This window comes from Gekko japonicus, unplaced genomic scaffold (genome assembly GCF_001447785.1).
Source record: "Gekko japonicus isolate JY-2015 unplaced genomic scaffold, Gekko_japonicus_V1.1 scaffold134, whole genome shotgun sequence".
NCBI lineage: Eukaryota > Metazoa > Chordata > Lepidosauria > Squamata > Gekkonidae > Gekko > Gekko japonicus.
The window spans coordinates 60662-88331 of record NW_015172007.1 but is presented as its reverse complement, the minus strand read 5'-3'; the positions used below and the strand labels follow the sequence as shown (position 1 = coordinate 88331).

General features: G+C 44.2%; 1 protein-coding gene across 1 annotated transcript in view; it reads left to right on the top strand.

Moving 5' to 3' along the window:
- Positions 1–27670, top strand: part of BRDT (bromodomain, testis-specific) — a 54285-nt gene that overhangs the window by 7211 nt on the left and 19404 nt on the right. The window contains exons 3-15 of the mRNA XM_015420180.1: positions 1060–1183; positions 3189–3400; positions 8746–9090; positions 13245–13373; positions 13521–13694; positions 16845–17017; positions 17113–17405; positions 17555–17659; positions 17992–18138; positions 19587–19648; positions 20118–20301; positions 21762–21874; positions 24644–24788. Of these exons, the coding sequence (XP_015275666.1) occupies positions 1060–1183; positions 3189–3400; positions 8746–9090; positions 13245–13373; positions 13521–13694; positions 16845–17017; positions 17113–17405; positions 17555–17659; positions 17992–18138; positions 19587–19648; positions 20118–20301; positions 21762–21874; positions 24644–24788 (2206 nt within the window). The remainder of the gene's footprint in view (positions 1–1059; positions 1184–3188; positions 3401–8745; positions 9091–13244; positions 13374–13520; positions 13695–16844; positions 17018–17112; positions 17406–17554; positions 17660–17991; positions 18139–19586; positions 19649–20117; positions 20302–21761; positions 21875–24643; positions 24789–27670) is intronic.

The following is a 27670-nucleotide window of genomic DNA, read 5'->3' as shown; positions in this document are numbered from 1 at the left end:
GTTCCTTGAAGTTATTCAGCTGTTCCAGCAGAGGACGCATATACTCTGCTATAGCCTTAGCCACCTCACTGGTAGCTTCCTGTTTTGGGCTCTCTAAGCCTTTCACGTTCAAAAGTTTTTCTCTGTCCTTCTTCCCCGCCATCTTTATCGTTTGTTTACTTTCACAATTTTTTTACAAGTCTCTGAATGTGCACTTGACCGCTTAGATTAGCTTTGGTAAGTACTTCTCAACAGTTTTCTTCGCATTTCCGCTCCCCCCCCCCTCAGTTGCTCAAAAATTCATGTGCTTGGGAGGCGCCGCTCGCCTTTTTCCCGTTCGGTGGGGTGGGGAGCTAGCTTTTTCCCTTTAAAAACGCTTTAAAGCTGACTCACGTTCATAATTGGTCATTCGACCTTGCTTTCAGGTTCATTTCTGATGCTCGATCTCCCACGCTTGCCGCGGTCAGCATCACTAAATCTCTCACAGCACGGAGAACCGTCGGAACAAAGAGGTGCCTCAAATCTCCGGCATTCCGCCCTCGAAGAGGCAACCTCTTATAAGTTCCATGGCCAGAGTCCCTTCCCCGGGTTTCTGGGGGGGTAAGCGAGCCTGCGCACCCCCTCCTTCGGCTGGAGCACAGCTTCACCCCCGGGAGGTCCGGGAGGTGAGTCTGCTAGCGTGCCGCCATAAACCAGAAGTCGAATCTTTTGCCCAATTTTCTGTTACATTTTTCTGCTTTTTTAGGAAGTCACTCAATTAGTGTGTAGAAACCCCTAGTGTCTGTGGGTGGCCTATTAGATTTGCTGTTTGGTAAATGTGCTGTCACTTACTATACTATTGGATAAAATGGTTTTTAAAATCTAGTTCTTCAGTTCTAGGGGTAGGATATACAAGATTAGCACTAGGACCACAAGGAACACTCAATGAAGTTTTAAAAAGCAGAGTAGGTGCTTTATAGTAAAAGGAGTCACAGGTCTATAGGCATGGACTATCAATTTATTGTGACATAGTGGGCACATTTTAGTGATATGAACATAAGGATCTTGTCCAGTAGCTGATTAGTGTGTTTATTCTTGCAGCCTGGTGATGACATTGTTTTCATGGCACAGGCGCTAGAAAAAGTATTTTTGCAAAAAATTGCACAGATGCCCCCAGAAGAGAAAGTTGTGGTGGTCAATAAAGGAAAGGGGGAAAAAACAGATGGTAAGAAAGTCTTTGTGTAGCTGCGTAAGCAACCATTGTTTTTAGAAGGGTGATGATAGCACTAGTCAAAACACTGCTGTAAGATATTACACACTGGAAAGAAATCTGACCGCAAATACTTAAAAATCTCTCCAGCAACTGGTATTGCTGATGCTGGGCTCTTGCTGAACTGCAGCTAGAACCACGGCACTACACTACATTGGCAACTCCAGGTAGACCAGTAGACTATCAGTAGGAAAACAGACATTTGTGACAACTGTTCAGAATCTGGTTCTACCTGAAAATCTTAGAGTTTTCTCACAATACTGATGTCCAGTTCATTGCAAAGGAAATTATGGTAAAAACTACCAAAGTGTGTGACAAGGTTCACTGAAAAAGTCACTAATGCTAAGAAGAGTTGAAGGCAGTAGGAAAAAAGATCCAACATGAGGTGGACTGACTCACACAGCCCTCCACTGGACAGACACAGCCCTCTATGAGTCAGACTGTTAATGGCAGGATGTTTTGCAGGTCATTAATCCACTGGGTCACCATAAATTGACAGCACTTAACACGCAGGTTGACAGCACTTAACACACAGGTCCTAACGATGAAGAACAATGCAAATATAGCATTAGGGTGCGTTTGCATTCATGCTTTCCCTATCATAATGCTGGATTTTCAAAACTACTTAATCTGCAACATGCTTATTGTAGCCTCAAGAAGACTGAGATTACTCAGTTTTAACAAGATAAAATGCAGTTGTATGAAAAACATGGGCATGTGAATCTATCCTTAGAAAGTCCAAAGCAAGTGGCATTACTTGTGATCAAGTGAAACTCTCTTAATATTTAAGTCCTTCTATAATATTGAAATTACCGCAAAAGTATTGGGCTCAATGCTGCTTTGTTTATCCTGGAAACAACTGCCACTTGAATTATGAATTCCAAGGGTAATCCCTGTTTTGTGGCACCTGCTTATGGGAAATAATTATCTGTTTGCCTTTTTAGAAGAGAAGTTGAGATGACTGAAGTGCTGTTTGTGCATACACATATACACTAGAGTTCTTCAAGATTTCAGCACTCTTACGCAGCCCTCTGGAAGCTGTGTATTTCTTTCCATTAGTGATTTATCTTGACATGTATGCACTGAAGTGCATGTGCATATATCCTTATGCACGCTCACAAAATGCCTGTGCTCAACTACCCTCTATCCTTCTATAACCCAAACAGTAAAAGCTACTGAGTGCATTTGAGTTACAACCATTTTATAAATAATACTACCAGATCTGTTGTAAGTTTTAACATTCTATTAAACATGGCTACATTTTTAAAAAAAATATCAAGCTGTTATGAATTATTACTAGCATTTCATGCTTCTGAAGCCAATGAACAAGCAGGGTAAACAGATGTACTGTACAGCAGATAAAGAAAAGCTTTCAGTGTTTAAATGGGGGGGTGATTTTTGGTATGCTGTTAAATGTACAGTGGTGTTTCTGTCTTCTTCTGTGTAGAACCCCAGTCTTTTGTTGCTATCATCTGCATCAGTGTATGGTTTTCAGGATTCGATAGTCAGCTAGAAATAAGACCTCACCTATCATGAAGGCTTTCAATATAATACATGGTGGTAAAGAATATTAGAAGGCAAGATATGGGGGCCAAAACTACACAATTCAAGTAGTTCTGTAACTGTTTTGTAACTGTTTTCCCCAACAACTTTTAAGATAGAGTACATACACAGAAAGCTGTGAGGGAGAGATCGGAGTAGGAGAACAGATACTTAACCCCCTGCCATTTTCCTGTCTAAAACCACCACCTGAGAGCTGCTTGCTTCTGGGAACTAGATACCTGTAAATTTTTCCCAGTAGGGGCAAAAACAAAGAGGTGCTATTTGGTAGAAAAACACCACACAGTTATTCCCTCTCCCCTTCTTATATTGGCCCCTGAGGCTGATTTTTTGAAAAAAGCTAAAAACAGTCAGGAAAATAAACTGCAGAACTTCATCTGATGTGTATTTCTGCTTTCAGATTGTAATATCTCGTGCCTTTTAATTATGCAACTTAAGCTCCATTCATTAGGTAATGACCATCCTAACACTGGAATCTCGCAAGCTAAACTGAAACAACCTAAGAAAGTGAAGCGGCTTCCAGCGACGTCAACACCAAAGCAGAACATCCTTGAATCTTCACCTGCAACTGCATCCTCAAATGCACTGCCCACTACTGAAACAGTAATTAAAGTAAGTTTTGAACATGGTCCTTCCCAAATGGGCAGGGGGGAGAAGAAGGGAGGGAAACAGGACATATTTGGAAGGAAGTAATTGATCTGTGATTGACCGTTGTAGAGAGATGCTTAGCAGAACAAAGAAATAAATTGGCCATTAGTTTTTGTTGTTCAGTCGCACAGTCGAGTCCGACTCTTCGCCACCCCATGAACCACATCACGCCAGGCCCTCCTGTCTTCCGTCGTGCTCCAGAGTTTGCTTAATTTCATGTTCGCTGCCTTGATAACACTGTCCAACCATCTCATCCTTTGCCGTCCCGTTCTTCTTTGCCCTTCAACCTTTCCCAGCATCAGGGTCTTCTCCAGTGAGTGCTCCCTTCTCATTTGGTGGCCAAAGTATTGGAGCTTCAGCTTCAGTATCTGGCCTCCCAGGGGACAATAACAGTTGATTTCTTTTAGGATTGACTGATATGATCTCCTTGCAGTCCAGGGGACTCTCAAGAGTCTTCTCCAGCACCATAATTCAAAAGAATCTATTCTTTGGCGCTCGGCCTTCCTTATAGTCCAACTCTCACAGCCATACAGTACTACTGGGAATACCATTGCTTTGGCCATATGGACTTTTGTTGGCAGGGTGATGTCTCTACTTTTTATTATGCTGTCAAGGTTTGCCATCGCTTTCCTCCCAAGGAGCAGACGTCTTTTAATTTCATGGCTGCTGTCACAGTCTGCGGTGATCTGGGATCCCAGGAACGTGAAGTCTGTCACTGCTTCCACGATTTTTCCTTCTATTTGCCAAGGAGTGATGGGGCCGGATGCCATGATCTTAGTTTTTTTGATGAGTTTCAAGCTAACCTTTGCGCTCTCCTCTTTTATTCGCATGATGTACTCTGCATATATATTAAATAAGCAAGGTGACAATATACATCCTTGTCGTACTCCTTTTCCTATGCTGAACCAATCAGTTGTTCCATATCCGGTTCTAACTGTTGCTTCTTGGCCCTTATACAGGTTTCTCAAGAGACATGTGAGGTGGTCTGGTACTCCCATCTCTTTAAGGACCTGCCATAGTTTGTTGTGATCCACACAGTCAAAGGTTTTAGCATAGTCAATGAAGCAGAAGTAGATGTTTTTCTGGTACTCTCTTGCTTTCTCCATAATCCAGCGAATGTTGGCAATTTGATCTCTAGTTCCTCTACCTCTTCGAAACCCAGCTTGTACTTCTGGCAGTTCTCTATCCACGTACTGTTGAAGCCTAGCTTGTAGGATCTTGAGCATGACCTTGCTAGCGTGCGATATGAGTGCAATTGTGCGATAGTTTGAACATTCCTTGGCATTGCCCTTCTTTGAGATTGGAATGTATGCTGACCTTTTCCAATCCTGTGGCCACTGTTGCGTTTTCCAAATTTGCTGGTGAATTGAGTGCAGCACTTTAACAGCATCATCTTTTAAGTTACTCTGTGTTGAAGACAAAAGAGCTAATAATCATAGGACTGAAGTTCTGCAGTAGTTCTCACACCATAGAGATAAAGAACTTATTACTGGGAGAAACTTATGAATCTCCTGTTTTCTGTCCAGCCTGGTGTGATGCTAGATCCCTTTAGTTCCACCAGAGTAATGCTTCAGGGATCACTTGGAATTTCAAGCCTTGCAGATGGATTGTGTCCTTGTTTTGTATTTCATCATTTCATCATGGTGTAAACAGAACAGAATCCTAACTGTGAACTAATCTAGTGGGTACTGAAAGAAGGGGTGTTCCTCTCAAGGTTTTTTTTTTAAAAGACACTATTGCATAACTGATGAAGGGTCTTTCTAGGTGATAAAGATAATAAACTTCACAGCGGTGCAATCCAGCAATATGTATCTGTTCACTGCCTATCAGCAACGTGGCAAGCGTATAGCTGTGGTCAGGGCCATACCACTCATCATCCAGAGATACCAAATCAGTAGGGGCCCACCAAGGAGGAGGCAAAAGGGTATAGTTTGCACCCAAGGGTTTTTTTTGTAGAAAAAGCCCAGCAGGAACTCATTAGCATAATAGGACACACCCAACAGCAGAAACTTATTAGCATATTAGGCCACGCCCCTGGCAGCACAGCTTTTTAGCATAATAGGCCACATCCCATGTCTTTCCATGGCTTCCCAGGGTGCCCCGCGGCTGTGCGGAGCTCGAGCAAGCTGGCCCTTGGACAGGCCGGGGAAGGTGCGGGGAGTCATTTAAATGCCACCCCGATCCTTCCAGGGCCCCCTGGCCTGCCCGCCTCGTAGTTGCTGGAGGGGGGGTTGATCTCCTTATCTTCCCTCTGTAGCCAGCCGGAACTCCGTTCCTGTGCATTCCTGCCCAAAAATAGCCCTGTTTGCACCCATTGCTGCCACCCAGTCTGCCTGCCTTCAGTGACCAGCAAGAGACACTAACAGCTCTTTGGAGCCGGGGTAGCAACTGGAGGGGAGCACAGGCTACCTATTGTGACTCTAGGAGAGAGTTCTCATCCAAATAATAGTTTGTTTTGTTTGCTCCAGAATGTTTTTTGTCTTCTTTATTTATCCCTCCCCCCTTCTCAGATGGCAAACATTAAAGATACACATGCTATGGTAGCACAGGGTGCAAGAGTTTGCAACTCTTTCACAAGTATTGGTTATGTTTGCAGTTTTTATTACAGAAAATGAAGATCCTTGTACTTTTAAATTCTACAAATGTGCCAAATAGTGTGATATTAGATGCTAAGTTATAAATGATGCATTTTATGCTGCACAATCAGTAAAAATAGTTTAGGTTTGAAAGGAAATCTAATATTGCATATATTTGGTCCCCCACTATACACACACAACTGGGAAAGCATGGCTTCAAAATGTCTGGAAATTTTACATCTCTAGGTATGGCTGTAGGGATACTATTGTGTCACCCTGCTGCTGTTAGTCACTTTAAAAGCGAGATCAACTCTCCTTGCTGCACCAACATAGTAGGGACTGCTTGGTCTCTAACACTTGTTTTAAAACGTCTTAAACAAATGTGGACCTGCAAGAAACTTGTGGGGAGGGGGCATTCCCCTGCTTTGTTTCCTCCCCTCTTCCCCTACTTTTCTGCCTTTCACTCTTTCTCCATCCTGTCACCCATCTCTTACTCTTTGCCCCATACATCACAATGCTCTTTTTGCAACCTACCCCTTCACTCTTTTTCTTTCTGCCCCCTACCCCGTCACCCTCTTTCTCTTTCTGTACCCCTACCCCAGCACTGTTTCTTTTTCTGTCCATCACCCCCCTGAGGCTTCACCCCCCCCCCATAACCACTCTCAGCAGCTTGTCCAGGTGAGCCACCACAGTCTTCCTCCACCCCGCCCCCGCCGTGGCTTGCCCTGAGCTGCTCCAGATGAGCCACTAGTTTCTCCTTCTTCTGCTGTTCTCTGTGGCTTAAAAAAGGGGGGGGGAGCCAGTGTACTATGTAAGAACCAAAAAAAAAAGAGAACACCACTTGGCAAAAAATAACTAACAAGCAAATAAGCAAGTATATAATGATCAAATAAACATAACAACATTTTTTTATATAATGATCAAATAAACATAACAACAGGACCCTTAATCCTCCTTGACTGATCATTCTGGCTTAGCATATGCCAGTTTTTGAGACTGGGTCCCATTACAGCCATACTTGAATAAGAACGATTCGAAACGTGGCTTCAGGCATCCGGATTACGTGTCGGCTTTTGATGGCTCAGAGGCTTTTGATGGCTCAGAAAATTTGATGATTGGCATTCCAATTTGGACTTTGATATTGCCTCTATGCTAGAGAAGACTCTGACTGTTTCTATTATCTTTGCACTTTGGCCTATTGATTTATATCATACTTGTTGTTAGGCTTATTTGATTTACATTACACTTGTTGTTATGTTTATTTGATCATTATATACTTGCTTATTTGCTTGTTAGTTATTTTTTGCCAAGTGGTGTTCTCTTTTTTTTTTTTGGTTCTCTGTGGCTTGCCTGGAGCACCTCCAGGTGAGCCAGCTGGCTCTTCCATCCCCACCCACCGCTCTCTGTGGCTCACCCAGTGCAGCTCTGGGTGAGTCAGCAGACTTTCCCCTGACTTCTCACCCTCCCCCCGCCTTTCTTGGTGGCTCACCCAGAACTGCTCCGGGCAATCCAGTGAGGCCCCCTCTTTCGGTGGCTTGCCTGGCACAACTCCAGGCAGGAGCCACCAGGTCTGTGCATGCACAGATAGTGCTTTTTTATTTTGGGGGAGAGTTTAACACCTCCCCATGTTGTTATTTATTGTCAGATTTTTCTGCAAACCTAGGGGGTCCCCCAAGTTTGCTGAAACATCTGTTTAAGTTAAGTGTGCTCCCTATCTGCAGATTTAGCTATCCACAGTTAGGGGGGTGCACTTGAGAACTAGATATATAGATGTATATGCTCATACCAGTTCAGACTATTGGTCCACATAGCTCAGTATTGTCATCTCTGACCAGGAATTAGCATGCCAGGGTCTCGGGGAGAAAGAGAAGTCTTTCGCAGTGCCTGCTACCTGGCTCAGATTGGTCAGTTCACACATTAACGTCCTCATGGCTGCCATAAGGACTTTCAGTCAGACTGATGACTATCCATAAGTTTTCTTTGTGGGGCTGTCTCTGGTCAGAAAAAAACTGTATAGAGAGGGGAAGTCTTCAGCCCACTTTCCCATGCACTGCAGTCATGATCTGGATCACGTCCACATAGAAATGAAGTTCTGAGTATGGAAGTCCCAGGGCACGTCTGATCAAAAGTCCTTGTAGAGGTTGTGAGGACTTTGTAATGTAAATCAACCCAGAAAATCGTTTAACTGTTAGGGACTAAGCCTTGGGAACTTCCATATGCAAAGGTTGCTCAACCAGTGAACAACAGCTCCTGCCTAGAAAAACCTGAAACAAAAATAAAGGATAATGTGCAAGGGTCATCAACAAAAGGTATCCATGGCACCTGCACCAGCAATTGTAGTGATAACACTAGTTGGGAGGGGGAATTCTTCAGTACTCATGGTTTGATTGCTGGGGGAAACTCAAGTCAGTTTTCCCCCTGCAATAGATTAGCAAACTGGGGAGCGTGGGCATCATGCCTGCAAACAGACAAATAACTGCTTCCCACCAATCCCAGCATCCTAAATGATGACTAAAGACATCTCATTAGGGAAGATAAGGTAATTCACAATTACACTCCACTTGAAGCATTTGAATAAAAAGGCTTCAACAGATATTGGCTATGCTTTTGTGATTTTTATGGCTCCCTTATTACAAAGGTGCCTAAAATGGATTTTTCTGTGTTATAACCCCCCCCCCCCCCCTTTTTTTCAACCCCGCTTTTTGTTCAACCGTCTGTTTTGGTATTGAAAAGGGTGTGAAAAGGAAGGCTGATACTACTACTGCAATAATCACCACAAGCAGTGAATCCTCGCCAGCCCCCAATGAGCCCAAAATTACCAAGATCTCATCTAGAGAAGAGTGTGAAGGTTCTCCAGTAAAGCAAGACTTGCCAGACTCCCAGCAACCTCCGGAACCTATCAAAAACCTAAAGCTGACAGCACAGCTGAAATATTGTAATGCGATCCTTGTAGAAATGTTCTCAAAAAAGCATGCAGCGTACGCTTGGCCTTTTTATAAACCAGTAGATGTTACCGTCGTGGGCCTTGAAGACTATCATATGGTTATTAAACATCCAATGGATCTTGGAACTATTAAAGTAAGTTGGCTTTGGTATAGTGAGTGCTAATCTGGTGGGTTATGTAAAATTACCCTGGTCTGGGACCTTCAGTATGCAGTGTCTCTAAGGCTCAAATAAACAATACTCCTGTAGGGCTGCCAACCCCTCAGGTGGGAGCGGGGATCCCCCGATTTGGTAGGCTCCAATCCGCTGCCAGCCAGCTGGCTAGCAGGGGGGAGCCCCACCCCAACACCCGGCACAGTGTCCCCAGAAGAGATGTCATCACACTGGGGACACCACGCGGTGACACTCTAGTATTTTGGGCAAAACTCTATGGTAACCATAGTTGCCCCAAAATACTACAGCATTGCTGCACGGCATCCCCAGAATGATGATATCACTTCCATGCTGGGGATTTTGCACATGGTAATGTCACCCGCACTTCCAGAAAGCTCCCTGCCAACCCTATACTCCTTGCATGTGTCCAGTCATGGGTATGTGACCAGACTTGCAGCCAGACATACATTAGGGGAACTCACTTTTAAAATAATGTTCATTTCCTTGGTGCTGTGAGGGGAGGGCGAAGGAGCTTCTGGTTTCCCTTCTGCCACGCTTTCACCTGCTGGAATGGTGTGGGCGGGGGACTTTTCACTTCTTTATCTGGCTCCACGTGCCCAAAGAAGGAGATGTGGAGCCAGAGAAAGGGGTGAAAGCTTCCTTGTTGCCATTTTTGTTGGCAAAAGGAGGTGGGTGTTAAGCTAGAAGCTCCTTCATCCCCCTCGCAAGCACTGAGCTAACGAGCACTGTTGATTTTCCCCGATTTACATCTGACTGCAAGTCTGGTTGCACACCCATGACCCAACAAATGTTGGGCTTACCGTGTGTTTGAACCCTGGGAGAGCGGACCTTAACAGTATAAATAATCAGAGTGGTTGCTTTATCATGCTTGCTGGGGTATAAGGCAACTTGTTGATTCTGGGCCAGATCTCCCTGCTATCACTAGTACCATCTGGTCCCTCAGTTGCCAGGGTGTGACCATGAGAGTTTCTACTTCAGTAGTAGCAACAGCAAAGATAAAAGAAGCTTTGCAGTGCCCTGAATTTCTGTTGAGCACTTGTTGTGGGCTAGACAGTATAGTAATAGCATAATCCCTGCCTGAGAAAGTGGTCCATCCTATATCTCAAAGAATGGTGTAGAGGAGAGATCTCCTCTTCCAGTTAGCATATATTCTAAAAAAATAATGCTTTTTCTAAGCTGTTGCAGAATGCCCTGCTGGCCCATCAGTGCCTTCTGTTTTAGGTCCTCTGAGAGGTTGGGACGCTCAACAGCCCTCCTGGGGCTCCAGCCAGTGGCACATCACTCTCCCGAGCCCTCCTGATTCTCAGAAGGGTTCACCACTTCTCACTGGTATTTTCACTGCCCACCAACTGGTTGATTAGAATATTGCCCATTAAGAGGGCTGGAACTCTGTCCATCTTGCCATTTACAGGCTCCACCTAATGCCCATGTCTTCTGCTTTTGCTCTGACTATCTTTTACATGGAAGGCATACTGTACTTACATGCTCCTGGGGATCCAGTAATCTATTGACCAACTACTTATCTTCCCTGGCACTTTTTTAGTAATGTATTTGAGTGGGGTCCCAGCATTCCCAGCATTCAAAGTAATAAGAAATTTACTAAAAAGAAAATGAAGATGTGCATACATGCTCTGTACAGCAATGGGCTGAGCAAGGTTACAAAGTAAAGGTGCATACACACAATCCTCTGTCCCTTTGCTAAACATATCCTGACTGTTGTTATTCTAGGGTAGGCACTTTACTCTTAAAGTTACAGTGTTCTATCAGTCATCCATTACCTTGAGTCTTTGTCCAGGTTGCCTGTCCTTTGTAAGCTCTACATGGTAATGGCAGCCATCAGGATGGACACTGAGAGGTCCTTCCTCCAATTTATCCTCAGAATAGACTTCTTAAAATGGATTCCATTCTCCTTGTGTCCAGGAAATTTAACTCCTTTGTCTGCTCACCCCCTTTGTGGGTCAATCCTTCTTTTCCAGTCCTTTCCAAGAAAAGAGATAATCTAGCATTCGGCATCCTTGAGTCTCTTGTCATCTCCCAGGTGTCATATTTCTGCCAGGTCGTGAGAAGGCCTTTTGATTATTTGCTACTGGCTAGCAATATTTGCATAATGAAGCCTTTGTACTGGGTGCTTATGACAGCCATCAGTGGGCCGGGGACTGTTTGAAAACAGTGAACTGCTGTCCTGTTTCCTATCCTTATACTGACTGATAAACTTCTGGGAATGGTGGTTTTGCAGACCCAAAATTGTAGCCAAAAGTGGAATGCATTTTTCCACATAAGTTTAAAATGTCACCATCCCCCCCAGATGTTGTTTCCAGCAATAGCAATAATGCTAAACCAGGGAGCACATCAGAGATACTTCAGAATGGGGAGGAGATTTAGAGATCTTATTGACATATTAAGCCAGCAACAGTGTGTCCATGTTGCGCTGTCCAGGTTAGTTTTACTAATCCATATGGACTAGCAGTAATTGGTGCACAGACTGACATACCAACCAGGAGATGTCCAACTCAAATTCAGAACATCAGGCACTTATAAAACACTACACTGAAGAGAATCCACAACTGGAGCCTGTGAGATAGAGATCTTTGAAAGATAACATTCTGGACTGGAGAGGAAAATATGGCTAGAGGAAAGGTCAGTGGAGAGGTGGTGCTGTTGCTTAGACAAAAGGTGATTAGAATGTGACAAAAGGGTTCTGACAGCTGATGCATCAGGGGCAAATGTGGACCTTGAGATATCTTGAAAGATATCCTTTCTGGCTACACTTTAAGACAAGGGTAGGGAAACCCCAGGCACATGTGCCAGCAGTAGCATGCTGCTTGGTATCCTCCATTTTGCTTGGTATCTCCATCCAAGCGGCCAAGACACTGACAGCGGTGCTGGGGCCAGTGGTGCAGGAGAAGGCAACAGCCATGGCTTATGCCCGTCACCGTCATCTCCTTCAGTGTTCCCTCTAAGCTGAATTAGTGTGAGCTAGCTCACAGTTTTTTAGCCTCTGGCTCATACATTTTTGTCTGAGCTCAGGAAGGATGGCTCCAGAGCAATCTAATTTATGCAGTGGCCAAATCACCCGCTGACAGCTTCAATGCCAGTAGCTCACAAAGTAGAATGTTTGCTCACAAGACTCCACAGCTTAGACTCCCAGACCTGCACAGCCACTAGCCAAGCCTTAAGACGCTGGGAGCACCACTGGGGATTGGCTTGTTCCAAGTGTGTCTGGCCAAGTGCAACCCTCATCTCTCTCCCCAACCCCATCTTATTTGCTGGCACACCAACATCTTCACAGGTAGATCTCTCTCTCTCTCTCTCTCTTTGCACTAGTGCCAAAAAGATTGCCTATCCCTGCTTTCAGGTATAGGCTTGCCGTAACCTGGAGGGCCCAGGCAAGCCCAATCTCATCAGATCTCAGAAACTAAGCAGGGTCGACCTTGGCTAGTATTTGGATGGGCGACCTTGACGGGAATAACAGGGTTGTGATCAGTGTTCCCTCTAAGCTGAGTTAGTGTGAGCTTGCTCACGGTTTTTTAGCCTCCAGCTCACACATTTTTGTCTTAGCTCAGGAAGGATGGTGCCAGAGCAAACTAATTTATGCAGCAGCCAAGTCGCTCGCTCATAACTTTAACGCCAGGAACTCACAAAGTAGAATTTTTGCTCACAAGACTCCACGGCATAGAGGGAGCATTGGTTGTGATACAGTGGCGGGATGGCAAACCACCTCTTAAATGTCTCTTGCCTCAAAAAAGCAAGTCTAGCTCACCACCTAGTGGTGCACAATGCTGAAGAGTTAGAACTTCTGGCTGCCAGACAATCTTAGGATATCCTGGCTATACTACACACAATGCCATACAATAATTACAATTATTAGATATAGGCCTATACCAGATGTTTGACAATCCTTGTCAAGCACCATCATAGATGTTTATTCCTGCTTTACTTAACTAAACAGGGTTATACAGAACAATAAAACATTGTAACTTAGGAAGATTGAAAGGGCTCACTATTCTGTAACCCTGCAGTCCACCAAATAAATATTAATTCTATAGTGCTTAAAGAGATGGCCAAATATTGATTGTGATACAGTTTTGAATCTCAAGCCATTCTATTCTTCACAGAAAAAAATGGAAAACTACGAATATAAAGACATACAAGAATTTGCTGCTGATGTTAGGCTAATGTTTATGAACTGCTACAGATACAACTCTCCTGACTGTGAAGTGGTAGCAATGGCAAGGAAACTTCAGGTGAGTGTGCCAGCGGCACTTTCAATGGCCCTTCTGAAATCCCAGTGAGAAGGCACTCCCTAGTGTCTTCACACGAGACTCAAACTTGCATTGAAGGGACCTGGATCGCAGAAGAGGTTTTAAACTGAGCATATCTTTTCCCATAAGGATGTCTTTGAGATGCAATTTGCCAAAATTCCAGATGATCCCACTACATCTAGGCCTCCCTTGCATTTCACGGCACAAGTAAAGGTACCTGTTTCTAGCGGAAGCAGCAGTGATGACTCTTCTGAGGACTCAGAGCAGGAAAGAGCAAGGCAGCTTGCAGAGCTCCAGGAGCAGGTAAGCGGCAATAAATGTGGTGCTAGCAATTGAGTGTATCCATAAAGTGGATGGGATAGGATTGGAAGAGGAATTCTGCACTGTGACGCCAGCCTAATTTCTTACTAGTTGTGGCTAAAGGAGGCGAACAAAAATTAGTAGCAGGGGAGGTTTCAATGCAAGTAGATGATGGTTAATTTAATATAATATTGGTTAAAAATGGAGATCAATAATTACCCTTAACATGTATCATAATATTGAAAGGCAGTTTGGGTGCACTATTGGCTGTGTGAGGTGCTGCTGAAAAAGCCCAGGCCACACTGGAACTCCACCCAGCTTAATCATGAGTGTCTTAACATATGAGCTACCTGGTGTTTGTGCACTCTTTTCTGTGACTAGGCAGCTGCTTTGCTAAATTTGCAGCCTGTGCATGGAATAAGACAGAATACTGGTTGCATGAAACTCCTGGATACATAGGAACATCAGTGATACTGCATTCAGCATTGCTGAAAATCCATTGCATGAGAAGCGATAGTGCATCATGTGTAAACATTTGAGCAAAGAGCCAGAACTAGGGCCTGATTTCCAAGGCTAGTTACTAAGTTCTCACCAAATTACAACTGATCTCCAGAATACAGAGATCACTTCTTGGGGGCGGGGAGGAAGGGGGGAATAGCGGCTTCAGGGAGTAGGCTTAATGACATCATGCCCCTGCTGAGCTCTTCCCTTCGCCGGGCACCAACCCACAAAACTCCAAGTATTTGCAAGGTGGGTTCGCCAGGCACTGGGACAGCAGGTGGGCAATATCCGGGGGGGGGGGGGGGAACATAAGGCCTTGTCTACTTACAGGAAGTTCGTACCATTAGAGTTCCCTGCAATTCCCAGAAACTCTATGGTAAGCACTTCCTGTAAGCGGATGAGGCCTTATTTTTCTTTTCAGTTTTTTCCCCCCTCCTGGGACTCTGCCCCTCCTACCTGGAACAGAGGCTCACCAACAAGAGCTTGGGATCCCCTGCCGCCACTGGAGGTAGGGCTGTCGGCCTCCAGATGGTAGCTGGAGTTCTCCTGGGATTACAATTGATCTCCAGGCAACAGAGATCAGATCACCTGGAGAAAACTGCCACTTTGTTAGGTGGGCTCTATGGCATTATGCCCATTAAAGTGCCTCCCTTCCTCAAACCCTGCCTCCCTCAGGCTCCACCCCTAGAATCTCCAGGTATTTCCCAAACCAGAGCTGGCAACCCTAACCGGCGGCTTGGCAACCATACTAGCCTAGCGCTTCTAGTTCAGATCACTCTTTTCAAAACAGTAGTTTATGAAAGTCATAATCTCTATGCATCGTTGCTGTGTTTCCAGAGCTGTGCTGTACGTTTTAGAGCAAATTAGGCTGCAAACCCACTTGTCATTTCTTATGCATAAACTGTGGAACTACAGCTAATCTTGGCTCCTTTTCAGTGTCTATACAATGTGCAAAGTTTGGATACACATTGTGCATTTCAATGTGTGCCCCCTCCCCCCCCCCACCTGGTTTCTCTTAGGCGTGGCTCATCGTTTTGTGTTTGAACAGATTATATTTTAATGTAGAAAGCAGATATCTTTTCAAATGTTTTGATGATTACATGAGGTGGTGGCACAAGTCACATTCATTCTTGGAATATTGCCAACCTTTTGTCCCAGCTGCATTCTCTGCATCTGATGAATGCCGGTCCTATAAACTATGCCTGTTGATAGTTCTTAAATACTGATCCACTTATGGTAAAACATTTCTCCTCCTTGCTGATGGCTTTCCTTTGCAGCTTTTCTGTTATCTTTCTCCCTAGCTTGCAAGTTTGGAGAGAAATGAGATAATGCAAGAGGTATAAAGATACTTATAAATGTAACACTAGGTATAACTGACAAGCAAGGAAATGATTATCATCTATTGGTGGCTGAACAGGAAGGGGCAGGACTGCTGTAATTTTCTTCCTGATCTACTCTGGACCTTGTTTTGCTCTTATTGGCTACAATTAGAAGGCTGATTGAGGAAAGAGAGACAAGAGCATGTGAGTGGGCTGGTCTAGGAATGAGGAGTTACACAGTGAAGTTGTGTTGTTTTTTAATATTAGGAAACTGTCCTGATGAATAAGGTGGAAATGCTAATGTATCTGTGCTCTAGATACTTGGACACCCTATCTCCATACTATAGAGATCAGTTTCCCCGGGGGGAAATGGCTACTCTGAAGGGTGGACCAGGGCTCTTTTTGTAGAAAAAGCCCGGCAGGAACTCATTTGCATAATAGGCCACACCCAACAGCAAAATTCATTAGCATATTAGGCCACACCCCTGACAGCAGAAACTCATTAGGATTGGCTACATTAGGGGTGTGTGGCCTAATGTGCTAATGAGCGGTGCTGTCAGGGGTGTGGCCTAATATGCTAATGAGTTTCTGCTGTCAGGGGTGTGGCCTAATATGCTAATGAGTTTCTGCTGTCAGGGGTGTGGCCTAATATGCTAATGAATTTTGCTGTTGGGTGTGGCCTATTATGCTAATGAGTTCCTGCGGGGCGTGGCCAACTCAGGAGCCAGCCGGAACTCCGTTCCTGTGCGTTCCTGCCCAAAAATAGCCCTGGTGGACTTTATGGTATTATATCTCACTGACATCTAGGGTTTGCCAGCTCTGGGTTGGGAAACACCTGGAGATTTTGGGGGTGGAGCCTGAAGACAGGGTTTGTGGAGGAGAGGGTCTTCAGTGGGCTATAATACCATAGAATCCACCTTGCAAGTGGCCATTTTCTCCAGGTGAACTGATCTGTCGCCTGGAGATCAGTTATAATCCCAGGAGATCTCCAACCACTACCCGGAGGTTGGCAACCGTAGGTTGCATCCTGTTTTCCCCAAGCTCTGTCCACAAATCTCCAGGAATTTCCCTACTCAGAGTGTCCAAATGCAATTGCTTCCTAAAGCTTCTTCTTACACATGATGTACCACCACACTGTTTCCAACATAATTGGATTCTTTCCCCCAAAAACCACTTTATAAAACAGAGAAGGATTAAAAGATTAGTTTGTCTCCTTTAGCAGCTTTTAAAATAATAACAGATTCTAGGCCTCTACAATTCTCCCTGTAATTGCTTTGTTAGGGACTTCAAAATACGCAGCAAGCACTTTCAGTGTGTGTTTTCTTTTTGATAGCTTAAGGCTGTGCATCAGCAATTGCAAGCTTTGGCTAAAACAACCTTACCCAAACTGAAAAAGAAGAAGAAAGGAAAATCAAAAGAGAGAAGAAAAAGCAAAGTCAAAAACAAGTTGGGGAGTCAAAAAAAGAGAAAGATGAAGAAACGAAGAAAGAAGATGTCTTTGAACATGTAAGATGTGCCGCTGCTCATGTGGGTGCGAATCTGTACTCTATGCTGTTGGCACTGCAGTTAGCTCTCTTTTTAAAAAAATTTCTCTCTTGCAGTCGATCAAAGAAAGTCAAGCAGCAAGATGAGCCAGTATACAATTCTGAAGATGAGGATAATGCCAAACCTATGAATTATGATGAAAAGAGGCAGTTAAGTTTGGACATAAATAAACTCCCAGGAAAGAAGCTTGGCAGGGTGGTCTACATTATACAGTCAAGGGAACCTTCGCTCCACCACTCTAATCCTGATGAAATAGAAATAGACTTTGAGAATCTGAAAGCATCTACTTTAAGGGAACTGGAGGAATACGTAATCGCTTGTTTAAGAAAAAGGCCCAAGAAACATTCTGGTGTGTATGTAATATCCCCAAAAATGTTAAGAAAAACTACATGGGTTCTTCCTGAAACAAAATCGGTTGTAGTCCCTCATCCTCTCTTCATGTCCTCTTTTCTCTGTGTCTCAACCCACCCCCCACCCCCGGTGTATATATGTGTGCAGCAAAGAAGTCGAAGGAAGAACTTAATTTTGAGAAGAAACAAGAACTGGAGAGGAGGCTCCTAGATGTCGATGGGCAACTGAGCCCTAAGAAACCGAATGCAAAATGTAGGTAAAACTTTGACATTGAAAAGTGTAATGTTGTAAAGCATGGAGAGCCTGCAGCCACAGACGTATAATTTATCCAATAACCCAGTTATCTGGCAAGCAATGTCTGTAGTCACAGCAGAAATTGCAGAACGCTCCTCCACCAGCTTTTAAAGGCATTGTCCTCTAGTACTCCCCCTGCCCACTCATATTGTTAATGGACTCCTGGTTTTGTGTCCTTGCAGCTTGTTGTGTTGTTTGTTAGCTGCCCTGAGTCAAAAGAAGTAAGGCAGCGTGTAAACATTCTAAATAATCATCCGTATTCTGTTTGCTTTTTTCTCTGTGTCTTCCAGCTGAAAATAATTCCATCCCAAAGACTGTCAGAGGACCATCTCGGCTAAGTGAAAGCAGCAGCAGCACCACCAGCAGTACCACCTCTTCTGACTCTGAGAGTAGCAGCAACGACTCCAGCTCCTCTGACAGCACCGATTCTGAGTCTGGTTTGCTCTTTTTCTCTCTTTTTAAATTAAGCTTCCTTCAGCGATGGGTCTGGGATCTTTGCCACTGCCTTAGGCTAAACTGGGACTTCTTACTGGGAAAGCTAAGCTCATGGCTAAATTGAAAACTTTAATTCCTCTTTCCATACATTAACTCTTGACTGGTTGTCAGCAGCTTTTGCCCCCATGTCACTTTGAAGTAACTTGGGAGTGTCTTGGTTCTGCATATCAATGTGGTAATGCAGGACAGAAAGTGGAAGAGGCTGAGCAGAAGGAGCCTTAGCTCAGTGGCAGAGCATGTAAACTGGAAATGGCCATCTCTTGCACCACAGCCAGGAAGGACTTCACCACGAACTCTTGGAGGACTGTAGCCAGTCAGAACACTGTAGCCCAGTTTGTCTAGTGAAAGTGGTGGCCTGACTCTGAATGAGACTGTTTATATGCCTCGAATGTATGTTCTACCCAGTGGAGATCTACAAAGTCACTGGTATGGGAAACACACAAGCTGACTTAAGCCAGACACGTAAAGCAAACTGAAGTGTATATATTAGATCTTCAGGAAGAGATCCAGCACTTCCATGGTGCTTTGGCCAAAGCGTGCCTGTGCGTCTGTGTCTTCCAAACTCAAGTCTGTTGTTTCTCTCAATCTACCATCCCTCCCCTCAGCTGGGTAGGTGCTTCTCCTCCAATCTCTGATGGATAGAGCTGTGAGGACACTATCCCCAAACTAGCACTTACTGAGAAACTTTTTATTTATTTATTTATTTATTTGCTGTTTCAGGCTCTAGCTGTTACCAGGAGTTACTAGTTTCGAACAAACGGAATTATTTGTAATCAGATATCCAACCCACAGTAGTACAGTACTTCAGATGCAGATCTTTGTGTGATGGAGAAGTTGCTCACAATGTGGCATCTGATGCAAAGGTCCTATATTAAGGTGTATGTGTATCGGATATAAAAAGAGGGGCTCACACACTTTTCACCACCATGTGCAGCCCAAGTTACTGCGTGGACCAAGGTGTTGGTTGGTAGACTGTTGTGTTGTGATGCACCTTTTAAGTTAATGTTCCTCTGGAGGAGGTGAGAATACCTTTGCTGGAAATAACTAGTACACTAGACTATATTAACCACAAATTAGAGAAGAATAAAGAATAACCCAGGGCAATGCTCCCTCTAAGCCGTGGAGTCTTGTGAGCAAAAATTCTACTTTGTGAGCTACTGGCATTAAAGTTGTGAGCAAGCGATTTGGCTACTGCATAAATTAGTTTGTTCTGGAGCCATCCTTCCTGAGCTAAGACAAAAATGTGTGAGCCGGCAGCTAAAAACTGTGAACTAGCTCACACTAACTCAGCTTAGAGGGAACACTGACCCAGGGATATATTATGGAAAAACTGCACAGAACATCACCAAATGTATATACCATAAAAGTTACATTTCCCCATATTTTACAGAAATGCACTTAAAGCAGAATGGAAAGAGGCAGAAGGATTTATTTTGCAAAGAGCAGATTAAGGTAAACTTCCCCCAATCTTTCTTCTAATGTAGCATTCCCCACACACACACACACAGAGCTGCTTCCGATGTTTCTTCTACATATACTGGCTTCATTGTATAAATTAATGACAGGTACCTGCCCAGACCTGGACAGCCTAGGTCAGTGTGATCTCATCAGATCTTGGAAGCTAAGTAGGCTCAGCCCAGGGTTGCTATGCAGAGGTAGCCAATGGCAAAACCACCTCAGAATGTCTCTTGCCTTGAAAACCCTATGAAGTCACCATAAGGTGGCTGTGACTTAATTGCAAAAATCTTCCAAAACTCCTGCCTATATATTGTTTATCTCTGAGATGCATCCTGAATCAGTTCTTCCATTATAGTTGAGAGTGAGTGCTACCTGGCTCCTACATGAAGTCCTTATGTGATGTTTTGGAATTCAGAAATTCAAATATAAAAATAATTGCCTTTGTTGATTTCTTCCCTAGCAGATGCCAGTGCCTCATCAAAGGACATCCTTCAGTATTGTTCCGCAAGCACAAAACATTTTGCCTAATAGCACACAGACACACAGCTCAACAGAAGCGAGGCTCCCCCATCAGATACTGCAGACCTCTCAGCCTTTACAGCACTCCCCTCTTAAATTGCCAGAACAAAGCATCCTCTCTCCACCAGGTGAATCTTGAGAGAGAGGGAGAGAGAGAGAGAGTCAGTGGGTCCCAATGATGCTGTCATTCTGGGTGCACCATCATTGATCACAAATGCAGCATTGCATGTACTATGGCGGGAAGATAAAACCATACTGTGGAGGGATCTCAGAGATTCCTGGGTCAGGGCTTATGGGGTTTTAAATTCCTTTGCTGAGAGACCACTAGAGACTTATGGTGTCTTTGCAGAGTCCATGGCATAGTTTTTTGGCAAGGCATGTTATTCTCCCACCACAACCACCACTTGGGTGCATACAAGTCAAATTATGTCTCATTTGTGTTTGTATTTAACTGTATTCCTAATTTTCCCTTCCTTTTCCTGCCCCTGCCTTCTTAACTGCATAGTTTATTATATTATGGAGTATGAAGAAGAACAAATTTTGCATGAGTTGCAATGGTGTGTTTGGGCAATGTTTGGGGCAGTGCTTCCAACAATACACTTAATATTGTGTGTAAAGTGGAACTAAAAGAATGTATCCTTTTTCTGATAGGCCGACTTGTATTTACTGCAGTAACTTGTCAGCGCTGTTCAGTTTAATAGATATAGGGCTGGCTGGTTGTGCAGCTCAGTGTATTTATGCTACCTCACAAGTGGATAGTACCTCATTGCATCTCCAGATATTTCGATCCCAGCTGAGACAGGGCTGTGTGAAAATGTCTGAGTGTTTTTCATCTGATTAGGTTTTTAATCTTGCATAGGTGTGGTGATCAAAAAAGCACCACATCTACATGTGATGGGGACCACTGGACCCAATACTAACATTAAATAGTGAACTGAATAGGGGAAATAATTATGTCAGTATTATGTGAACTGTTGTTGTTTTTTTAAGTGAGGAGCCATACCAAATGGGAATTATTTCAAGCTATTTCTAGGGGGGGGGGGTTCCCCTACGATGGTTTGAACCCTTACATTGAGCAAACATTGTTTGTGCATTGCTGCATCCCTTGGATTTTGTATATAGAGGCAGGGGTCATTTCCTGCAGGAGCGCACAGGAGCGGAGCTCCGGCAGTAAAGACCCCAGGGGGCGGGCATATACAACAAGCCCCATCCTCTGCTCCCAGCAGTCCTCAGTCAGAGCAAGAAGCAGCCAGGTAAGTTGCGGAGCCCCCCCCCCCCCCCGGCCCAAAACAGTCCAGTGGCACCTTTAAGACCAAGTTTTATCCAGGTACAAGCTCTCCCTCCTCTGTGAGGGACAGATCTGTATGTTCCACACACCCCCAATAGCTAGAAATCCAAAACAGTCCAGTGGAGCCTGAGTGGTGGGTGTTGCCTTCTGACACACTTCCAGTGATGTCAGGGGGTGTGACATATGCAAATAAGTTATGCTAATGAGTAATGCTAATTAGCTCCTGCACCTCTTTTTCTATGAAATGACCCCTGTATAGAGGCAGTGGCATTTTTCTTCTTCTCCTTGTTTTACCTCTAGGCATGGTGGCTGTTGTGTCCCCACTAAATTGCACTCCAGTTCATCAAGCCACTCAAAGTAGCTTACTGGAAACCCACCCTTCCATCATCCCAACTCCTCACAAGCTTTCAGAGGTAAATATGCTGTTCGGAACTGGGTGTTTTAATGTTCATAGTAGCCATAGAACCCAGTGGTTCCCAAACTTATTTGGGCCATCGCCCCCTTGGTTCCATAAACTCATCCTCTGTGCTCCCCATCCTACCCTTTAAAAAAGCATTTTTCAGAATAGTGGTTTGTATGACCCAGTAAGGAAGTTAAAAAAATAAAATCATAACTAATAATTGCGCATTTATTCCAAATCCAATTAAAACATTTTAGTTTGATTTATTCAACAAAATTGATGGACTAGATCCAGTGATACCATCTTTTCAAAGACATTTAGCAAGAATCTTAGATACTACATTTAGTAACTGCTTCACTGTTCAGTAAATTCTTAATGTGATGGATGGGCTTGATGAAGTGGTACCAGTTTCTCAATGTCTGGTTTAAAGTCACTTAGCAGGAGTTGTAAATCACCCTGATAAGTAATCTGGAGATGATTTCTTTGCTTGCAGAGAAGTTGGATGATCACACTAAAATTGCTTCCACCAAATATGATATTGGAAATGCAACAAGGTGCTCTTAACACTGTCCACAGTGCAGGACAGCGATCAGAAATTTCCTTCTGTAACCCAAACTGTTGGTACAATTACTTAAGCTTTAGCTTCAGCTCACTGTTATTTTGTAGTTCTATTCGTTCTTCCTCCACCTTCACAACTTCCTCAGTGCCTCAGACTTAACACCCAATCTGGAATTTCAATTGAAAGAAGGTCCTCAGACCACTCAGACTTCATGCAGCATATCATCATTATCATAATCAAATCCTCATATCCAAATGGTCACAAAAATCTTGTAGATTATCATTTTATATTTCATCTTTGTCTTCAAACAAGCTCAGAAATTGATATAGTGTCTGACACTATATTGTGTTTGAATAGAGTTAATTTTGAAATAACTGTATAGATGACTGAGTGAACTCATTTCGTTGCAACTGCAAATTCATCAAACTTTGCGAATACTTTTGATAAATAAGCAATGTCATGCCTGATCTCTTTGAGCAAAGCATTCATGTCTTCAAAAGCTCCACAACATTGTCAAAAAGATCGTAAAAGTGTCTCACCAGTGTTGCCTTTTGATAGGCGATAAACTTCCGTTTGAAGCAGCAAGTGTTCGGAATCAGTTTCTCAAAACACAATATACTCGTCTGACTAGAGCTCTGGTGGCACATTTACTAAAAATTCCGATAGTTTCCAACAGATTTCAGGAGTATGCAGAGGCAGAACCTTGGAGTGCCACTGGCTGTCTTGTAACTTGTGACATCTCAGAATTGTAAATACAAACAAACATAAGCAAACAAATTTAGAGTCCAGTGGCACCTTTAAGACCAACAAAGGTTTATTCAAGGTATGAGCTTTCACATGCAAGGCACACTTTTTCAAATACGAAAATACGAAATATTTTTTCAAATACGAAATATTTGGAAAAGTGTACCCTGCACACGAAAGCTCATACTTTGAATATAAACCTTTGCTGGTCTTGAAGGTGCCACTGGACTCTAAATTTGTTCTGCTGCTTCAGACCAAAATGGCTGACTACCTGGATCTATAAGCAAAGGAAATAAATCTTAGAGGAGTACATCTTTAAGGATGAAGCAAGGAAAATGTTCAACTCTAGGCTCTAGCGTGGTCAATTATAAATAAATGAACACTGTTGCCCATTAGTCCCTCCTAAGTAATCCCACCCACCCCCCATGATGGTACCACTTGCTTTGGGAACCACTGATCTAACCTCTTGGTACTTCTGATAACTTGTATTTATGGGAGACTGTTGAAGTGGACATTACATGGCTGACAATGGGAGCCACACCACTTGTTCTTAGTAGGATTGTATTGTACCACTTTGCTCACCTAACCTTCCTCTGCTATAGGAAGTTTCTTCATTCAGCTGAGCAGCTCAACCCATAATCTATTAAGTATGGAATAGCCAATAAAAGTTCTGAAGTTATTCTCCTACCTAAAAGGCTGTTGAATCTCCCAAATGCAAAGGCAGAGGATATGCAACACTGAAAGTGGGCTTTTCAAAAATGGCTGCAGTTAATACCTTCCTACATGGATACATGAGCCTGTCTCCTCCTAAATTAAACTATTGGCCTATCTAGCTCAGTGTTGTTTCCTCTGACTGTTAATGACTCTCTAGGGTCTTTGCCATTCCCTACTACCTGACATCCTTTAATGGGAGATTGCAGGGACTGAACCTGGAACATTGTGCGAGCCAGGCAACTCACTGTCTTGAACCTCTTCCACCTTGATAGTCATCGTGTGCAAAGAGTAGAACAGATATAACATCACAGGCAAGCCCAGTCTGGTGGGTTAAAAATGCTTGAAATTCTGGTGGGTTAAAAATGCTTGAAGTTTTCATACAAGTGTATTTTGCTAAATATTAATAGGCTGTAAAGACAGAAGCTGCATGATTCAAAGAAGGTTTTGTGAAATAGTGTGGTGTAGTCATAGGAGAGAAGGTGTGTGTGGTGGGGAGGAGTTAATGAATGTTCCCATGCTGGAGTTAGGGAATCAGGGAATCAGTCAATTGTTCAACCATTCTTTTAAACGTACAAAGTGGCATGGGTTCCTCCTCCCTAAGGTTAGAAAATCATCTGCACTTGCTATGTGTGATAAAACTCTCCCGGACCCTAGGAAAGATGATACGGTTGTGGAACCTCATCCCAGGGTCAGCCAGTTGTCTGTCTGGCTTGACAATGATGACCAATCATATCTTTTCTCTAAGACTTTGAACTTTTCCCATAGGTATCTTGTTCCTCCTCTCCAACTCTCCTTTTGAGTGATAGCAAAGGTCCTGGGAAAGCATCATTCCAACAGACACAAGCAGCTGCTCTCCAAAATAAAACTGCTTTGGAAACTGCTGAATCAAAATCTATTCATCAAGAGCAAAGTATGTGTTCTAGTAATACAAATGTATCAAGGGCTGGGATAGGTGCTTTATAATGAATTTTTATGACTATGCTGTTCCAAATAAAGTGGCACACAAGAGTACTCCTATTTTGCTGATTTATTGCAGTACCATTGTGTGCAGTCTGGGATGATCAAACTGTATTTGCAGGAGATGAGCCTCTGATATGTTTTACTCAATTACTATTTTAAAAGGCAACAATCCAGGTAGGTTTAAATGGAGGGGAGGTTTGCTGTTCATTTAGTGGGATTTGGATTGTGGAAGAAGACCAGCTAACTGAAAATGTCATAAAAGCAAATGGCAGTAGTAAAGACTTAATGTGGAGGTTATTAACTTGACTACTCAATTTTTCAAACTACTAGCACATTTTTTATACTCTAGAATTAATCAAATTTTACCTGGCCTTTGAGGGTAGCAGTAATGCAATGAAATGCATGGATTCTAAGTAACAGTAGTTGGGCAGAGTGGAGGGGAATTAATAATATGATCTCAGATGTGTTACTCTGAAGTTTGCAATGGCTGACAACATTGAGATGTAAAAACTACAAATTTTCACACATTTGGGGAGGGGTTTTTGGTCAAAAGCCAGACATCTTTTCATGAACCGGAGGTATACTGCATATATCCTCCCCCCCCCACTCCCCCAGTTTTCAGCACACTGAAATGAGACTATGTAGGTTAACTTGGTGGCAAGATTTGGATGTGACTTCCTGATGTCTTCTAATCTGTTGTTCCAAAGTTCTTGGGCTTCCTGTTTGTACTTCCCTGTGCACTGAAGAATGGTATGGTGGGGGGAAACTGTGGTTCAGGATTGTCCATGCTTGGATTTCCACTTTTTTTGTGTGTAGAGTCATTTCAACTTGCGCAAGGCTCAGTGGCCCCACACCTGTCATGTGGTTGGATGAAGAGTTGTGGGCTGTGCTTCCTTAATCACACTATGTACGTGTGCTGGAAACATGGGAGAATGTCTTTTATGGAATCCACCCAAACCTGTCAACACATTCACAGCCTTCCCTGAAGTTCCCTCCTTGACAGTAGATGCTGCCTAAAATAGGGATTTTCTTGGAAAGCTTATCGCTATGCTGTAGGAGTAGATATAAAGCTCTTGGGCAATCTTGGGAATTATTTCTGTTCCAAAGCCAAATGTTCAGATCTCTGCCAGGGCTGCATATGCTGTTTATTTTTATTTATTTTTTTGGCACTGAAGATCAGGGCCGCAGTAATACAGGTTCTTTGCACTCAGTAGTCATTCTGATAATCACTTTGTAGAAGACAAGGGTATAAGGGCTGCCCTTGGAATGGAAGGGCCTTGAAGCAGAGAGATGGGAATGATAAAATCATGAGTTGCTTACACTGTGCGCCTGCACAGCTGTTTGCATGTGTAAATACCATCTGAAATAACTTCACAAGGCATGCCTGTAGTAAAATCCCTAAACCAGGGGTCCCCAATGTGGTGCTCGTGGGTTCTGTGGCGCCCTCTGCAGGGCTGGCCCGTCATAGACAATTTTTAGGCAGCGGCCTGGAGCAGCCCCTTAAGAGGGGGCATCCCGCTGGCCTGCTGCCCCGCCCCCTCGCCTAAACAGGGTAGTAAATCGCCCACCTTTCTGGGAGGGCGACCCACTTGCCCAAGGGGAGCCGAAGGCGCAGTGGGGAGCAGCCGTGAGGTCGCCTGTCTCTGCCAGGAAACAGCGCCATCTCTGCCAGGAAACCCGCCTCTCCCCTCGCTCGCCTCACTCACAGCCCGGGGGAGGGGGTTCACCCCCCCTGCCTTCTCTTCTGGCCAGCACTTTTTCACAGCCTCCATGCGGGAGCCTGTCGGGGGGGGGGGAGAAGTAGAAGCAACTCCCGCCCTGTCCTCCAGCGCTCACCCCCATTCCTGCCCTCTCCCGGCTCCCCCTCTCCCCCAGTGCCAGCACCCTCGTCTGCAGGCTGTCAGTCCATGCCTCCATTGGTCCGGGCCCTCCCCCAAACGCCCAGCTCTGTGGGTTGCAGGAGGACCCCGAGCAGCCCAGCCAGCCGGGATCTACGTGGGGGCGCCTCGGAAGTGTCCACCAGGAGTGGTGCCGGGCTCATAGCACCTTAAAGACCAACAGAATATGTGGCAAGGTAGGAGCTTTCCTGAGTCACTGCTCACGTCTTCATGCTGCGTGTGGTGGTTTAGAGAGGACAAGAAGGCAACAGCTTTGGAAGACAAATAGGATGTCTTGAAGTGGCACTTTAAAGGCCAATGAGTTCTTACTCTTGCATAAGCTTTCATAGGCTAGAGTGCTCTTCTCTGTGGCATTTTATGCTAGAATGAAAAGGTGGTATTAGATTAACATGGCTGGCCCTTTCTGGAAACAGATCTTGAAGACTTTGCGATCTAAAATATGACATATCTCTCCCTTATATTATAAAGCAGTAGTGGGGACCAACATTCCAAATGCACACCTTTAGTGTATGGACGCTTGAACTGTCAGTCAGAAGACGCTGGCTGGGTTGACTGGCTGCTTTGTGCAGTCCCGCCCAGCGTTTCAAGGTCTTTTGCATATGGAAGCTGATTGGACTTCACTCCATTCCACACCTCACCCCCCCCCCCCCGCAAGGCAGTTGGAATGTCAGTTGCATATGGAACCTGCTGTATTCTGGTGGTGTGCAGGTCCCAGGTTTATGTTTTAAAAGGTGCCTGGGGGATTATGGACCATTCACACACTTTCAACCTTAACATACCTCATAGGGTAGTTGTGCGGATCATACGGGGGAGAGGAGAATGATGTCAGCTGCTTTGGTTCCCACTGCAGGGAAAGACTACCCTTTCCCTAGGCAGAGGCTGGGGGGGGGGGATGTAAACCTGAAGACAGACAGGCAGATAAAGGTAGGCTGAT